The 18357-nt window shown below is 35.1% G+C and overlaps 2 protein-coding genes across 2 annotated transcripts; one reads left to right on the top strand and one right to left on the bottom strand.

The window, feature by feature from the left end:
* Positions 1 to 3313: 3313 nt before the first annotated feature.
* Positions 3314 to 9864, top strand: lrrc51 (leucine rich repeat containing 51). The gene is made up of 5 exons (XM_073817902.1): positions 3314 to 3436; positions 3550 to 3609; positions 4519 to 4724; positions 4814 to 4962; positions 8240 to 9864. The coding sequence occupies exons 2-5, from the start codon at positions 3558 to 3560 to the stop codon at positions 8367 to 8369; spliced, it is 537 nt and encodes a 178-aa protein (XP_073674003.1). The 5' UTR covers positions 3314 to 3436; positions 3550 to 3557; the 3' UTR covers positions 8370 to 9864.
* A 2223-nt stretch (positions 9865 to 12087) lies between these two features.
* Positions 12088 to 17166, bottom strand: LOC141284997 (ragulator complex protein LAMTOR1-like). Its single transcript, XM_073818034.1, has 5 exons — positions 17016 to 17166; positions 14366 to 14508; positions 14203 to 14280; positions 13965 to 14088; positions 12088 to 12393 (listed from the first exon to the last, which is right to left on the bottom strand). Exons 1-5 carry the CDS (start codon positions 17055 to 17057, stop codon positions 12301 to 12303), a joined length of 480 nt encoding a protein of 159 aa, XP_073674135.1. The 5' UTR covers positions 17058 to 17166; the 3' UTR covers positions 12088 to 12300.
* Between the last annotated feature and the right edge of the window lie 1191 nt (positions 17167 to 18357).

Here is an 18357-nt window from a genome sequence, read left to right as displayed (position 1 = left end):
CGACTTGTTGAAAATGTTTCCATATCTCCGACTTTCCTCCAAACTTGCTCAAAGTTAATTCCCCCGTTTTAATTTTTGTCTGTACGTCTTCAAGCTCCATGTTGCACTTAAGCTATAGCACAGCTGGCCCGGTGTTATGTGTGCCAGTGGAGGAGTCGCGGGAGCTAGAGCGTTGCTGCGCATGACACGCGTTGCAACTTGCGCAACTTTGTAGACCTACACGTCACGTGTTGCTCAGGCCGACTTTGCTAAAATATTCGTATAATATTTATAATTATGGCATAGCTCTCCACCCAATTATCCTAATTAAGTAATGATTTAAAAAATATAAAAAATAAAAAATAAAACACACACAAATGCTTGATCATGGCCCCGCCCAACCCGGCCCGAAGATAGTGGCAGGAAATATCGGCCCGACCCGGCCCACGGGTCGGGTCAAGTCCGGGCTCGGGCTCGGGCAGAGAATCTAAACTCTAAGTATAAGTGACCACAGCAGCCACAAAAAATGAGAAGTATTTTTTTAATTTTGGTCTGCTCCTCATACAAAGCACTTTGTTGTTATTTAAGCTTAAATGATAACTATTGCCAAAATGCAACCTGGGCTATTTTTTTTACTGTAACGAGACAAACTTATATCTAAAAGCATAATTACGACAAACGAGCCGTTTTTGAGATTGACCGTGATTTAGTTTTGTGGTCAGTGGCCGGTGAATGGGAGTACTAAGGGCATAACTTTGAGCGCATCAAAATCGATATTTTTACAACACTAAGAAGGCTCGACACACCATGAAACTTTGCTCGAAGTATCGCCTGGGTCTCTACACATGAACTCCAGCATTGAGAACATTGTTTGTGTACACAGAGTTTACTAAAAAGAAAGGTTTTGAACAACTCACTTTCACTGTTTGAGTTTCCGCTCGCGGCCGTCTTGCCAGTCAAGAAGTGTCGATCTCCGAATGCGAATGAATGGACTCCATAGGACAAAATATTAGGCTTATATGAGGCTCTTTTTACAACTAGAAGGTTAATATTGTCTTTCACTTGCAACCAGTTGTAAAAAGAGCCTCATATAAGCCTAATATTTTGTCCTATGGAGTCCATTCATTCGCATTCGGAGATCGACACTTCTTGACTGGCAAGACGGCCGCGAGCGGAAACTCAAACAGTGAAAGTGAGTTGTTCAAAATCCTTTCTTTTTAGTAAACTCTGTGTACACAAACAATGTTCTCAATGCTGGAGTTCATGTGTAGAGACCCAGGCGATACTTCGAGCAAAGTTTCATGGTGTGTCGAGCCTTCTTAGTGTTGTAAAAATATCGATTTTGATGCGCTCAAAGTTATGCCCTTAGTACTCCCTTTATTTTATGAAATAATTTACTTTTATTTTATTAATTTATAATAATGTAACCCTAAAATATACAGAATTTTATTTCTATATTATTTCTTTATTTTGTTTTAAAAAAACTGATTTCAAGCACAAATGCTCAAATATATACCTTGGCAAGTTGAAGCTCCAGGTCAAGACCTCCATTGATCTTCTGTAAGATGAGGGAACTTTGTCTTTTGGTGAGGTGAAAGTCATCTACACATGGAGGAGAAAAGTTGTAAGCGTGGAAATTACACTTAAAAGAACATTTATATATTTCAAGAATATAAAAGTATATATTTCTAAATGTAAAAAGTAAACGAAATAGCCACTTTACAGTGCCACATATTTCAAAAACAATCAGAAGTAAAAGTACATTCTGTTTAATTAATATTATGCCACAAATACTGTCACCAGAGCTCTATTTGTCACTACTATTCACATTCATTTCATAAAATGTATGCATGAAATTGTAAGAAGGCACAGATATAAAACTCACCATGCAAAACACTGAAGATGAGTTCCACTTTTTTATAGAGGGATAAAGTCTGAAAATCCTCAAAGTTCTCCATCCCCTTTCTAAAGCAACAGATAATGCATTTGTCAGAGGTAAACAAAGTTAGCGCTCGTGATCAACATATTTCCATATTTACCATCCAAAAATCTCAACGCGACAACTCACAGTTTGAAGCAGATCTTCAGGAGTCGAAACCCATCTCTCATAGGAACAAACTCCCAGATGTGCTTCTCTGGAAACATGGTATTCATCTGTCAAAGGAACAACAGTCAACATAAACATCTTATCTTATAGAAGAAGCAATATTTAAACATGTCAACAAACTAAAATAAGTCAGACTAATAATGCCATCTACTTGTAAGTTCTTTGAAAAAAATAACAAAACTGGATGACACTTAACTTACCCATGCCAAAAGCGGTCCCGCCTTGTTCATATTAAACTTCATGGCGGACTCTATAAAGAAAAAATACATTTTATTAACATTTCAATTTATACTATAGCACATAAAGTGGTGAGAAGAAACAAAGCAAGGCATGATATTTAGTGACACAGACATGCTGTAACAAAACTAGGAACCCATTACACACGTTTACAATTAGATTTCCAAATCTACTTCTGAATAACACATAATATAACAAGCTAAACTAAACATTTCAAAGGATAACTCTTGTATATTTCAGTGGTAACAAACTAAACTATCACATAATGTCTTAAAATTGAAATCTCAAACACACAACTATTGTAAAATATCATATCAATAGCCTTAATGTAAACATGCCAAAGTGGTATGCAGAGCAAATAAATGCTATATAATCATATATCTATGATCATAATAACAAGTAAGTTAACGTTAGGTCAAGTGTGTTTTGACTTGTTTGTTTACTTTGCAGCGGTTTGCCCGCTAACTTTCTCGCAGTTTAAACAACAAATCATCGTGACAAAAACACTACCCTCATAAAACGCCACATTAAGTTGAATATGATTATTATATATTAATAAATAAAATGTTTTTACCGTGATTTAAAGGTGAGATGAAGGACAGACGCACATCTGAACACTAGCCGAAACGTTTTCAAATTCAAACTCACAGCGTTGACTGTATCTGAACGGCTATTGGATGTCACGTGATGACGCAAAGCTCTGTTCTCATTGGTTGGCTCAAATTAAAGCAGCCAATGGAAACGCAGCCTTGTCTTCAACGCCCTTGTAGGAAGTCATTCAAAAGTCTTTACTTTTGAAACGCCAAAATCACGTATATTCCACTTATAGTTTTACAGGTTTGAAAAGATAAAGTTCATAACCATGTTTAACGATAAAGCAGATAAAAAACGTACAGTAAATGCGAAAAAGAAACCGATCGAGAAACGAACGAACTACAGCTCCCAGAATGCAATACTATTCCAACTGTTTCCATAGTAACTTTGTTGGGGTCCGCCCGTACTGGTGTGACCCAAAAGTTGCTATGGGTAAACAACACCTAAAATTTACGATAATGCTGATGAGAAGTTTATAAAATTACACATTTATTTTGGGTTTTAATTTTAATCGGCACTGTTTTAAGTTTTTTTGTTTTGTTTTTTTGCTTTATGGCCTTTTATTTTCAAGATTTCAAGTTGTACTTTTACATCTTACTGGATTTTGTAGTTATTAATCTTGTTTTCCTCAGTCTTGAACATGTTTGGATCTCCAGTGGACTTTTCATTTAGGGAGCTCAGCACAATTTCAGGTGTGTTTCCTCAGTTCATACTTTTAAATATCGGTTTTGCTTATTTAAAGTAGCACATCAAACTTTTATTTTTTTGCGTTTTCAACAGTAATCGAAACGTTCTTATTCTTTACGAGACACTTTTATGAGTTAGCTGCGCAAACGAGTCGTTCTTTTGAATCGGATCTTTCCAGTGAATCAATTCATTTTACAAAATCGATCGGTTTAAAATTAAAAAAAAAAAAAAAAAAAATTTAAATAGCCGATAAAGCAGATATGTTACAAACAAAAAGAAAAATTGTAATTAATATTTACGAATAGATTCAATAATAGTTTCATCAACACTGTTTTTTATTCATAAAAAAATAAACATAATTTATTCATACTTTATTTATAGTTTTAAGTTTAAAAGATACAAAAACTTTTTTTTCAGAGAGGGCATGACATAGGCGATTTACTCGCTATTTAGATTTTTTGCACCCTCAGATTCCAGATTTTCAAATAGTTGTATCTCAGCCAAATATTGTTCGACTCTTATCCTAACAAACCATACATCAATGGAAAGTTTATTTATATCAGCTTTCAGGTGACGTATAAACCTCAATTTCAAAAACATTAACAATTATGACTGGTTTTGTGGTCCAGGGTCACATGTAGAGTTCTCATCTGTGTATAAACGATTATCAGTTTGCACAGTGGTGAAAAAGTGTTGGCCCCCTTCCTGATTTTTTTTTTTTTTTTTTTGCATGTTTGTCACACTTTAATGTTTCATCTTTAATGATGATCTGAAACATTAAAGTGTGACAAACATGCAAAAAAATCATTAAGGGGGCCAACACTTTTTCACACCACTGTATTTATGTGTACAACTATCGAATACAGTGTATGGCTTTTCCTCCAAAGCACTGTTTACTTTCTGTTTTTTTGCAGACATGCTCTGTGATGAGCCTAATCCAGGTGCTCGTCCACTAACACGTGACCCTGAACAAAAGATCCTCAGCGCAACGCTCAGACTCAACAACAACTTCCTCTCAGACTTGACAGGACTGATGGACATGCTCTCCGCTCTTTACGCCGAGCCGACACGTCTGTCCTGGCTCGACCTCTCTTTCAACCAGTTTCAACACATCCACCCAGTATGCACTTTACCACCTGTGTCTGACAGCTGAACACAACAATTAGTGTAATTACTGAAATACACAATCACTCTCTCTCTTTCTATCAGGTTCTCACTCAACTTAAAGAGCTACGCTTGTTGTATCTACATGGAAACCGTATTTGTAAGTTGTCAGAAGTGGATAAACTCGCTGCGTTGCCGTTTCTCCACACCATCACTCTGCATGGGAACCCCGTAGTGACTGAGCATGACTACAGGTATGGACTAAAGGACTAAAAGGTCAGTTAGATGCACAAGTCAGAGAGCAAAAGAGTTGACAATTCAAGTCTGTCTAAAGTCGTGGCCAGAAGTTTTGAGAATTACATAAATATTGGAAATTGGAAAAGTTGCTGCTTAAGTTTTTATAATAGCAATTTGCATATACTCCAGAATGTTATGAAGAGTGATCAGATGAATTGCATAGTCCTTCTTTGCCATGAAAATGAACTTAATCCCGAAAAAAAACTTTCCACTGCATTTCATTGCTGTCATTAAAGGACCTGCTGAGATCATTTCAGTAATCGTCTTGTTAACTCAGGTGAGAATGTTGACGAGCACAAGGCTGGAGATCATTATGTCAGGCTGATTGGGTTAGAATGGCAGACTTGACATGTTAAAAGGAGGGTGATGCTTAAAAATCAAGAAACGCATGCAGCCATCATTACGTTGCATAAAAATGGCTTCAAAGGCAAGGATATTGTGGCTACTAAGATTGAACCTAAATCAACAATTTATAGGATCATCAAGAACTTCAAGGAAAGAGGTTCAATTCTTGTTAAGAAGCCTTCAGGGCGTCCAAGAAAGTCCAGCAAGCGTCAGGATGGTCTCCTAAAGAGGATTGAGCTGCAGGATCGGAGTGCCACCAGTGCAGAGCTTGCTCAGGAATGGCAGCAGGCAGGTGTGAGCGCATCTGACGCACAGTGAGGCCAAGACTTTTGGAAGATGGCCTGGTGTCAAGAAGGGCAGCAAAGAAGCCACTTCTCTCCAAAAAAACATCAGGGACAGATTGATCTTCTGCTAAAAGTATGGCGAATGGACTGCTGAGGACTGGGGCAAAGTCATATTCTCCGATGAAGCCTCTTTCCGATTGTTTGGGGCATCTGGAAAAAGGCTTGTCCGGAGAAGAAAAGGTGAGCGCTACCATCAGTCCTGTGTCATGCCAACAGTAAAGCATCCTGAGACCATTCATGTGTAGGGTTGCTTCTCATCCAAGAGAGTGGGCTCACTCACAATTTTGCCCAAAAACACAGCCATGAATAAAGAATGGTACCAAAACACCCTCCAACAGCAACTTCTTCCAACAATCCAACAACAGTTTGGTGAAGAACAATGCATTTTCCAGCACGATGGAGCTCCGTGCCATAAGGCAAAAGTGATAACTAAGTGGCTCAGGGACCAAAACGTTGAAATTTTGGGTCCATGGCCTGGAAACTCCCCAGATCTTAAAACTTGTGGTCAATCCTCAAGAGGCGGGTGGACAAACAAAAACCCACTAATTCTGACAAACTCCAAGAAGTGATTATGAAAGAATGGGTTGCTATCAGTCAGGATTTGGCCCAGAAGTTGATTGAGAGCATGCCCAGTCGAATTGCAGAGGTCCTGAAAAAGAAGGGCCAACACTGCAAATACTGACTCTTTGCATAAATGTCATGTAATTGTCGATAAAAGCCTTTAAAACGTATCAAGTGCTTGTAATTATATTTCAGTACATCACAGAAACAACTGAAACAAAGATCTAAAAGCAGTTTAGCAGCAAACTTTGTGAAAACTAATATTTGTGTCATTCTCAAAACTTTTGGCCACGACTGTATACCTGTATGACATACGTTTTTCTGTGCAACACAAAAGTAAGAAAGAAAGAATGTCACATGGCATGACTGATGGTGAGTAAACCATAAAAACCTTACATCAAATGCAATGAACACGTGTTGCTGTATCTGAACTCGGTGATTTTCCACTGTGGATCTCTGTACTGGTGGCGTTCCTGACACAACAGGTGCTGAAACTGCGGTTAGGATCTGGTTACAAACCTCTGCTGTCCTGTGCATGGCAACAGTAATCACATATAGTTCTGATACACACACGGTATGTGCAAGCGGAAGACCATTCTCAACCCAGGCCCTACTATCTCATAAGAACATGTGCGGGTCTGGTTTCACCTCAAAATCAGAAAGAAAGATTTGTGACCATATATTTTGCACAAAGAAGCTGTATATATACAGTTGAAGTCGAAAGTTTACATGCACCTTGCAGAATCTCCCAAAAAATATTTTACCAAAATCAGAGAGATCATACAAAATGCATGTTATTTTTTATTTAGTAGTACTGACCTGAATAAGATATTTCACATAAAATATGTTTACACATAGTCCACAAGATAAAATAAGAGTTGAATTAATAAAAATAATCCCGTTCAAAAGTTTGCATATGCTTGATTCTTAATACTATGTTATTACCAGAATGACTTTTTTAGCTATAGTCGTTCATGGGTCCCTTGTTTGTCAGAAAAATCCTTTAGGTTCCACAGATTCTTTTTTCTTTAAGCATTTGTGTGTATTAGAACCCTTTCCAACAGTGACTTTATGATTTTAAGATCCATCTTTTCACACTGAGGACAACTGAGAGACTCATATGCAACTATTACAGAAGGTTCAAACGCTCATTGATGCTCCAGAAGGAAACATGCATTAAGAGCTGGGGGTGTAAACTTTTGAACGAAATAAGGATGTACATTTTTCTTATTTTGCCTAAATATCTTTCTTTTTTTCATTTTCATTTAGTACTACCCTTCAGAAGCTATAGAAGGTATTTACATGTTCCCAGAAGACAAAATAAGTTAAATATACCCTGATCTTCAAATTCTTAAAGTTTTCACACCCAGCTCTTAATGCTGGACTACATGTAAACATTCTTTATGTGAAATGACTTAAGTCAGTACTAAATTAAAAATACCACGCATTTTGTATGTTAAATAATTAACATTTTGCAGATTCTGCAAGGTGTATGTAAACTTTTGACTTCAACTGTAAATAATATAGATTCAGTGTTTTCAGTCTTTTTAATTTAATGTACTATAAAGGTGGACAGTTTTACATATACTGTTGACATTAAAAGCTTTTATTACATTATTTTTCTATTCTGTAATCTCAAAGTCAATTATATAATAATTATATACATGCTCTAAAAAATTGCATTAAGATCTCATTGTTAATGCTAGTATATAACTAAAACATAACTGTTTATTTTTAGGTCTCATTATTCAGATCCATTAAATAACATTATATTGAAAGGAACATTAACAAAGATTAATAAATGATATTAAGTATTTTACTTTTGTTAACGATGTTGGCTAATGTAGAAAACCAATGTTAACAAACTGAACCTTAATGTACAGTGTAACACATTTTTCTGCGCATATGTTGAATTGTTTATAGAATCACAGACACAAAAAAGGACTAATTATTTCACTAAGTTGCTTTTCTGCCTCTTTTGTAGGCCTCATTTGATCGCCACCCTTCCTCATGTGAAGATGATTGATTTCAGCGCTGTGACCAAACAGGAACGAGAGTTGACTTCAGTTTGGCAAAGAAGCAGAAACTCACGCAAATCCATCGGTCACACCTAAGTGGACTGAACCTTCTCCACCCGACATCCTGATACGTCTAATAAACATGAATGTGGCGTTACGACTACAGTTTGATCTGCAACAGTAAGGGTTTACATTAAATGCTGAACTAGAAATTGACTGTAAAATGGTAGCTGGAGTTACTTTAGTCAGCCAGAGTGTTTCTTCATTAGCCGTTGATGAAGCCACATGAATAAGTGGTGAAACATCTTAAGCAACAAAGAAACATCCATTTGACTAGAAAATCTTAACAGACATTGAGAGCTGCATGGATAAAGTTTTCTCACATTTAAAAAAGCACACTTTATAATTTTGAAAGTCTTTAATGCATTATTTCATTCAACAAAAACAGTTTTAACAGAATATTGAGATTAAATTTTTGGTACTAGCCTAAGAAATGTTTTCTCTGTAAATCAGGTAGTATTCCACATTTAGGAAACAAACAAACTTGAACACTATTAGTACACTGCAACAGAAAACAAACAAACGAAAAAAAACATTGCAGCGCATTTTATCCCTTTAAAAACCTCAACAAAAAAAGACAAAGGTGCCTTGCCATGATCTACAGAGCTAATTGTGCCACACTGTCTGTGAGCTTGCATAAATACATAAAATCAAAATAAATAATTACACAAACATACCGTGTGGCATTTCAAACTCTGTCAGGAAAGACTGCCAGTTTGAATTCACTAGTTCTTTTCTTGTTTTTCGGCACAACAGCAAAAAAATTAGATGGACTAAGTTAAAGCAATATAATAATATCTTTTTATTATGTTAAAAGTGGAACAGGCAAGGTAAAAGCGTTCCCGTAAAACAAGCTGCGGATCGCAAAGCCTTACGACTAAGGCATAATGCAGCCAGGGGGCGCCGTAGAGCCGTTTACACTTCCAGCTACACAAGTATTTCTCATTCATCTTGAATCATTTTACACTTTGTACATTAAAGGCATTGACACAAAAACAATTTACAAATGACGAATTCCCGTCGCAACAATTCAAACCCACCTCCCTGTTCAAAACACTCAAAGTCGACAGTATTTGTTAGATTCGTTCTGGCTCTTGTGTTCGCCTTTTCCTATACGACTAATGTTACCTGACCGTTTGAGACTTGTAGGAACGCTAAAAGAGAAACACTTTCTCTTCCGTTAAAAGCAATAGCAGAGCCGCTTCGGAAGATTCAAAATCTTAAATTAAATTGATGACACGTCGCGGTACGTCAAACGTCCCGTGATATTTACACTCCGCCATAAAAATGTATATTAGACCACTGATCTATTAGTGAGAAATGCAACATGTTTAATTTTTGACAGGAATGAAAATGAGGCTGTGAGGGATTGAAGTTCAGTGTGTTCAACTGATTAACTTTCAGTAGACAAACTCCATAAAAAGTTTCAAAGTTATGAGGTTATATGATTTTTCTACAGCGCTTGCTATTTAGAAAGACTGTAATTGTAAGTCTATCCATCACAGCCTTGTTTTCATTTGTGTCGAACCTGATTAAGATGTTTGTGTCTTTCTTTCTTCAGTCAATAAGAAATTGTTTCTTGAGGAAAAAATTCAGGAATTATCTCCATATAATGAATGTCAATGGTGCCCCCAAGTTTGAACTTCCAAAATGGAGCTTCAAATGGCTCTAAACGATCCCAGCCGAGGAAGAAGAATCTTATTAAGCAAAACGATCAGTCATTTTCAAAACAAATTGACAATTTATATACTTTTTTTTTTTAACTCAAACGCTCATCTTGTCTAGCTCTGTGTGAACTCTGTTCTTTTCCAGTTCAATACGGCCAATACAGTTAGAGTATGTCGAAAAACACCCATCTCGTTTTCTTCTTCAACGTTAAAATCATCCTACATCGCTGTTTTACCTTTTTTTGTAAAGAGTGTTTGATCTACTTTGCATGTTTACTTTGAAAACACTGGGTTGGTACTTCTGCAGCGATGAAGGACGATTTTGACGTTGAAGAAGAAAGTGAGACGGGAGTTTTTCGACCGTATCGACTACACATACTTTGACAAGATGAGCGCTTGAGGTTAAAAAGTATATAAATTGTCAATTTGTTTTGAAAATGACCAATCGTTTTGCTAGATAAGACCCTTCTTCCGCGACTGGGAGCCATTTGAAGCTGCATTTCAAGGATTACATTTTTACAAAAATTTACAGATAATATACTCACCCCCTTGTCATCCAAGATGTTAATGCCTTTCTTTTTATCAGTAGTAAAGAAATTGTTTTTCAAAGGAAAATATTTCAGGATTTCTCTCCATATAATGGATATGTATGGTGCTCCAAGTTTGAACTTCCAAAATGTAGATTAAATGCAGCTTCAAAGGGCACTAAACGATCCCAGCCCAGGAAGAAGGGTGTTATCTAGCGAAACGATTGGTTATTTTTGAAACAAATTGACAATTTATATACTTTTTAACCTCAAAATGCTCATCTTGTCTTGTCTTGGCGATGCACATGTGTAATCGGTGTGATCAGGGTCAATGCAGTTAGGGTATGTCGAAAAACTCCCATCTCGTTTTCATCTTCAACTACATAATCGTCCTACAACGCTGTTTTATCTTTTTTAAAAAGACCATTTTGAAGTTGGGGAAGAAAATGAGATGTGAGTTTTTCGACATACCCTAATAGTATTGACCCGGATCAAACAGACTACGCATCACAGAGACGAGACAAGACGAGCATTTGAGGTTAAAAAGTATATAAATTGTCAATGCGTTTCAAAAAATTGCCTATCGTTTTGCTAGATAAGACCCTTCTTTCTCAGCTGAGATCATTTAGAGTCCTCTGAAGCTGCATTTAAACTCATTTTGGAAGTTCAAACTTGGGGGCACCATAGAAGTCCATTATATGGAGAGAAATCCTAAAATGTTTTCCTCAAAAAAAATAAATTTCTATACGACTGAAGAAAGAAAAACATAAACATCTTGGATGGCAAGGGGGTGATAACATTATCAGTACATTTTTGTTCTGAAAGTGAACTAATCCTTTAAACTGCATTATGGAAGTTCAAACTTGGGGGCACCATTGACATCCATTATATGCAGATAATTCCTGAAATTTTGGAAACAATCCCATGCTTTCAGCTCTTGGGTAGTAAACAGTGATAGACTAAAATCTAAACCAGCTGTGATCAATTTGTTAGAATTTCAAGCAGATCATTCACACAAAACAGAGTTCTGCATCGAAATTAGGTAAAGAAAGAATTAAAAATAAAAAAGATGGTTAATGCGACATTACATGTGTGTTAGGCAGAAATATAATGTATGTATGTTGCCCATATTAATTACCATCCCAATCTGGAACCTCAGTGCATATAAATATGATTGAATTAGAAATAATGAACTCTAAACCACAGTGATACCAGAATCCTAGGAGAACGAATGACGTCACTGAACCATAACCTATGTGTTAAGATAAACCAAGCAAAACTGAGTAACCTCAGTACAAGTATAAGTATAATTGAGAAGATGCTACTTGGTTGAACAATCTCCAACCAATAAGGAAACTGAAAAGCCAATAGAAGAATCAACAAGAACAAATAAAACTAAACAAAATCTCACCGAAGCAATTGTAGCAGCTTGGTGCCACTGTTGCATGTAACATTTCTGTTGTATTTGTTGAAAAAGGGGTTGATTAATGCATGAAGGAACACTGGCAAAGATCAAACGAGACTCGTCAAAGCAAAGATAGATAGTCAAAGTAGATCAGATGTTTTTACCCTTTTATATCTGTGCTGTGGCGGGTGGCGGATTTACACAAGGAGCTCTGGTTGGGGTGAATTATATTTATCTGCAGGGCATTCAGATGACAAAGACATGGGCGTCTGCATCTCAAGATGTTTGGAAGGGGATGGGGGAGTGAAAGGGCTGGAAAGAGAGACAGAAACAGAGGAACTGGGGAGGAAGGGGCTCCATCTTTTGAATCATGGTATAGCAAACTGCACCACCAGCTCTTCCTTGGCATCTACTTTGATTTGCGAGATGGCGCTGTAGGCGTACGCAGCGATCTTGGAGACCTGAGGAGGAAAAATGCAATGGATCAGACAAAATTCTGAAAAACGTGCATCATTTCTAGTGATAGAAGAGTACATTGAATGATATTCATCAAAATGCACAATTTATGTCATATTTTTTTTTAACTTATGTACATTACTGCTTAAATGTTTAGGTACAGTAAGAGTTTTTCAAAAGAAATTAATACTTTTATTCAGAAAGGGTGCATTAAAATGATCAAAAAGACATTTATAATGTTACAAAAGATTTCTATTTCAAATAAATGCTGTGCATTTAAACTTTCTATTCATCATCAAAAATATTTTCTCGGTTTCCACAAAAATATTAAGCAGCACAACTTCTTAACATATACACATACTGAACTAGAAACGTTACATTAAATTCCAATGACAATTTTCACAGTATTACTGTATATACAGTAATAAATGCATCTATTGTGAGCATCATCCACTTTCCAAAATGTAAATGTAAAAAGTTTACATACACCTTGCAGAATCTGCAAAATGTTAATTATTTTACCAAAATAAGAGGGAACACACAAAATGCATGACCTGATGCTGACCTGAATAAGATATTTCACATAAGATGTTTACATATAGTGCACATAAAAATAATTGTTGAATTTATAAAAATGACCCTGTTCAAAAGTTTACATACACTTGATTCTTAATACTGTGTTGTTACCTGAATGATCCACAGATCTTTTGCTTTTTGTTTAGTGATAGTTGTTCATGAGTTCCTAGTTTGTTCTGAACAGTTAAACTGCCTGCTGTTCTTCAGAAAGATTCTTCAGGTCCCACAAATTCGTTGGTTTAAGCATTTTTGTGTATTTGAACCCCCAACAATGACTGTATGATTTTGAGATCCATCTTTTCACACTGAGGACAACTGAGAGACGCATATACAATTATTACAGAAGGTTCAATGCTCACCGATGCTTCAGAAGGAAAAACAATGCATTTATAACTTTTAAACGGAATCAAATTGTGTACATTTTTCTTATTTTGCCTTTTTTTTTCCATTTAGTACTGCCCTTCAGAGGCTACACAAGATAGTTACATGCTTTCCAGAAAACAAAATAAGTAAAATTTACCCTGATCTTCAAATTCTAAAAGTTTTCATGCATCGTTTTTCCTTCTGAAGCATAAGTGAGCGTTTGAGCCTTCTGTAATAGTTGCATATGACTCCCTCAGTTGTCTGGGGATGGATCTCAGAATCATACAGTCATTGTTGGAAAGGGTTCAAACACACAAAAACGCTGAAAAACCAAAGAATTTGTGCGACCTAAAGGATTTTTCTGAAGAACAGCAGGCAGTTTAACTGTTCAGGACAAACAAGGGACTCAAGAACAACAAGTAAATGTTGTTTAGAAGAAAAAACTTTTTAGCTTTTAGTATAAACATGTTAGCCTTAAGGTTAACTATAAGCTAGTGTTTCAAAAAAGTCTTCTGTCTAATCAAATGCTCTCTAGAATCCGAAACTCCTTACACTATAAATAAATGCCAAAGCTGTGGCTGAAATCAATCACTTGTTCACAGAATCAGTATTTTGACCTTTAATAACTCAGTCTCACCTGCTGTACATCTGCGTGGGGGACCAGGTCAGCGGCGAGCACCTGGTGAGGTTGGCTGGTCAGTGATGGGAGAGGAACTGGCTTCTTCTGGGACAGCGTTCTGCTTAACACCTCCAGCTTGGTGCTTTAACACAAACAAACATGAATCAGCTCAATACAAAAATTGACACGGTCACAATACCATACAATCAACCACGTCTACCGTCCATATCAATGGGATTCCAGTAATGTAACACACCTGTACTGTCTAGCTCTGTCCATGTATTCATGTTGCTCCATGCCTTGAGAATCAACAGCCGATACGTCAATAATGTTCCTAACCAACAGGAGAAGAAAAGTGAGTTTTAAATCTACCAACAACCCAAACTGTGCTATAGCGAAAGGGAATGTGTGTGTCGTACAGGGCTGTCCGCTGTAGGATGGTCGTAAGCAGGGCCTGTTCATCTGTGCGGTTGGATGGCAGGCTGTCTGCATTTCGCTCTGAGCCATTAGTGGGTTTTCTGTCTAAGTTTGGGTCAGGAATCAACGGCTTCACCTCTTCGTTCTGCACACAAGAGCCAAAAGGAGTCCGGTCAAGTGGATGATCAGTGTAACCAGTATTACAAAATAAAGTTGTGCCAGAGTTCACAAGTTGTTTCATTTTGAAGGAACATGTGCGAAAAAAGTACACCGAGTCAGTTTCATGGTAAATGTAATGCCAGGTTGTTCCAGATGAACTGAAACTGTCATAAATATACTGTAAGTTGCCTTGGTCAACAACTTCTGCTAAATGACTTCTTGCATCATAAGCCTATCATAAACGTAATTAAAAAATAATACTGTGAGTATAATGATATGAGGATTTTAAGAATATTTACATTTTAATTTTAAATATTGTTTTTAAAAAATGTTTTTGTTTTTACTTTAAACTTACCAAAATAATAACTTATAAATCATACACTTCCAGTCAAAACAGTAAGATTTTTAATGTTTTTTAAAGAAGTCTCTTCTGCTCACCGAGCCTGCATTTATTTGATCTAAAGTATGGCAAAAACAGTAACAATTTTAAATATTTTTATTATTTAAAAGGACTGCTTTCTATTTGAATATATTTTTAAAATGCAATTTATTCCTGTGTTCAAAGCTACATTTTTTAGCATTATTACTCCAGTCCAAAATCCTTCAGAAATCATTCTAATATGCTGATTTGCTGTTCAAGAAACATTTTTATTATAATAAATATGTAAAACAGTTGAGTACATTTTTTCAGAATTCTTTGATGAAAATAAAAAATACATTATACACTATACCATTCAAAAGCGAGTCAGTATAATTATAGAAATGATAGAAACAATACTTTTATGTAGCAAGTATGCTTTAAAATGATTAAAAGTGATGACAGAGAAATTTCAGATACATGTTGTTCGTCTGTTTCTATTCATCAAAGAAACCTGAAAAAAAAATTCCACTAAGCTGTTTTCAACATAATAATAATAAATGTTTTTGAGCAGCAAATCAAAATAATAGAATGATTTCTGGAGTCTGGAGTAATGATGCTAAAAATATAGCTTTGAAATCACAGGAATAAATTACATTTTAATATATATTCAAATAGAAAGCAGTTATTTTAAACAGTAAAAATATTCATAAATTTTACTGCTTTTGCTGTGCTTTAGATCAAATAAATGCAGGCTTGGTGAGCAGATGAGACTTCTTATATTTATAAAATTAAATACATTTATATAAATCTTTTGACTGACTGATAGTGTAAATCACAGATTTTCAATGTAGTCTTTTGGACAGTTATACAAAAATAAACAGAGTGACAGTAAATTCCAGGCCTGGATTTGAGAATCCACTCATATTTTAAAGTTTCCCATGGGATTGGAGAAACCCTGTCTATGTAGTTTCCTCACACATGAGCATCCGACACATCTGATCCACAGACTCAAACCTAGTTCCCAACACATACTCTTAATTTATGACATTTCCCATGACTAATTATTATGGCACCAGCAGTAAAACCACTCAATCTTATTAGACAAAAAATCGAATGAAATTAGTCATTGGAGTAAGTTTGTTGATGAACAGAAAGATCAGCATTTACCTGAAATAAAAAACATTATACACTATACCATTCAAAAGCAAGTCAGTAAAAGTATAGAAATGATAGAAATTAATACTTTCATTTAGCAAGTATGCTTTAAAATGATCAAAAGCGATGACAGACATTTATAATGTTACAAAATATTTCGATTTCAGATAAATGCTGTTCGTCTGAACTTTCTAGTCATCAAAGAAACCTGAAAAAAATCTACTCAACCGATTTCAACATAATTATAACAAATGTTTTTGAGCAGCAAATCTAAATAATAGAATGATTTCTGAAAACTGGAGTAATGATGCTAAAAATATAGCTTTGAAATCACAGGAATAAATTACATTTTAAAATATATTCAAATAGAAAGCAGTTATTTCAAATATTCACAATTTTTACTGTTATTGCTGTGCTTTAGATCAAATAAATGCAGGCTTGGTGAGCAGATGAGACTTCTTATATTTATATGATTAAATACATTTATATAAATCTTTTGACTGACTGATAGTGTAAATCACAGATTTTCAATGTAGTCTTTTGGACAGTTATACAAAAATAAACAGAGTGACAGTAAATTCCAGGCCTGGATTTGAGAATCCACTCATATTTTAAAGTTTCCAATGAGATTGGAGAAACCCTGTCTATGTAGTTTCCTCACACATGAGCATCCGACACATCTGATCCACAGACTCAAACCTAGTTCCCAACACATACTCTTAATTTATGACATTTCCCATGACTAATCATTATGCCACAGCAATCTTATTAAACGAAGAATCCAATGAAATGAGTCATTGGAGTAAGTTTGTTGCAGCGTTGAAACACACTCAATACCGTCCTGTTCTTAAAGAATTACAAACACAAACCAACACTTAGTGTGCGTTGTATGTAACACTTCTTGCAGGAGATACACGAACGCCACATTCAGCTGGATTTCTAGCTGTTTGGGTGTATATTGATTAAATCTCCTCTACCTGCTCCGACGTTTCGCTATCGCTGCTGAAACAGCACCCCATGATAGCCGTCCAGCAGGTTCAGTCTCTTCTCTGTGTGGGTTTTTCGTCTCAGAAGCGCGTTTTCGTTTTGTTTGTCTGTTGACTAAATCGCTTCGCTGCAAACGCAGGAACCATCACATGACAGAACTCCCAGTCAGGTCACGTGACTTCCGTCTCCACACAATACGCCGTCACGTCAATTCCGCCCGTCACCTATTTTATATTTGACTGAGCTGAGATGTTTATTTTCCCTTTCGACTATGATTTGAAAATAATAACAAAGATAATTTCAGCCGTTTATATTTAGCTACTGAATTAAAAACAGAAAAATTCGATTTATGTAATTATCAAGATTTATTTAAGTATCTTTTGCTTACCAAGCTTGCATGTATTTTTTTTTTTCAAAATACAGTAATTTGAAATATTTTTATTATTTAAAATAACTGTTTTCTGTTTGAATATATTTTAAAATGTAATTTATTCCTGTGATCAAAGCTTAATTTTATTCTTCATAAACTGATTTTTATTATTATTATCAATATTTAAAACAGGTGAGTGCATTTTTAAGTATTCTTTGATGAATAGAAATAGCCCAAAATCAGCATTTATCTGAAATAAAAAGGTTTTGTAATATTATACATGAAAGCATTCAAAAGATTGGAGTCAGCAAACAAAAGCTTTTAACCAATAAGACTTTTTATGTTTTTGAAAGAAGTCTTTTTTACTCACCAAGCTTCATTTATTTTATTCAAAATATATAAAATACAGTAGAAAATGTTGAAATATTTTTATTATTTACAATAACTGTTTTCTGTTTGAATATATTTTAAAATGTAATTTATTCCTGTGATCAAAGCTTAATTTTATTATTCATATGCTGATTTGCGGTGCAAAAAAACATTTTATTATTATTATTATTATTATTATTATTATTATTATTATCATCATCATTATCATTATTATTATCAATATTTAAAACAGCTGAGTGTTTTAAAGTATTCTTTGATGAATAGAAATAAAAATCAGCATTTATCTAAAATAAAAAGGCGTTGTAATATTATTAATTTAAGATTTTTATGTTTTTAAAAGAAGTCTCTTTTGCTCACCAAGCTTGCATTTATTTTATTCAAAATACAGTACAATTTTTTTTAAATATTTTTACTATTTAAAATAACTGTTTTCTGTTTGAATATATTTTAAAATGTAATTTATTCCTGTGATCAGAGCTTCATTTTATTATTCATACGCTGATTTGCGGCGCAAAAAAAAACACATTTTATTATTATTATTATTATAATCAATATTTAAAACAGTTGAGTGC

This window comes from Garra rufa, chromosome 14 (genome assembly GCF_049309525.1).
Source record: "Garra rufa chromosome 14, GarRuf1.0, whole genome shotgun sequence".
Lineage (NCBI taxonomy): Eukaryota > Metazoa > Chordata > Actinopteri > Cypriniformes > Cyprinidae > Garra > Garra rufa.
Note: the sequence above shows the minus strand (reverse complement) of the source record. Positions and strands in the feature narration are given on the sequence as shown.

Bases quoted from the DNA above. Each gene is read 5' to 3' on its own strand.
- lrrc51 (XM_073817902.1), top strand. From the start codon at position 3,558: ATGTTTGGATCTCCAGTGGACTTTTCATTTAGGGAGCTCAGCACAATT. The intron at 4,725-4,813 runs GTATGCACTTTA...TCTTTCTATCAG, and splicing joins AGTTTCAACACATCCACCCA to GTTCTCACTCAACTTAAAGA. The intron at 4,963-8,239 runs GTATGGACTAAA...CCTCTTTTGTAG, and splicing joins GTGACTGAGCATGACTACAG to GCCTCATTTGATCGCCACCC.
- LOC141284997 (XM_073818034.1), bottom strand. From the start codon at position 17,057: ATGGGGTGCTGTTTCAGCAGCGATAGCGAAACGTCGGAGCAG. The intron at 14,281-14,365 runs GTACGACACACA...CCTGTTGGTTAG, and splicing joins ATCCTACAGCGGACAGCCCT to GAACATTATTGACGTATCGG. The intron at 12,394-13,964 runs GTGAGACTGAGT...TTTCCTCCTCAG, and splicing joins CCCACGCAGATGTACAGCAG to GTCTCCAAGATCGCTGCGTA.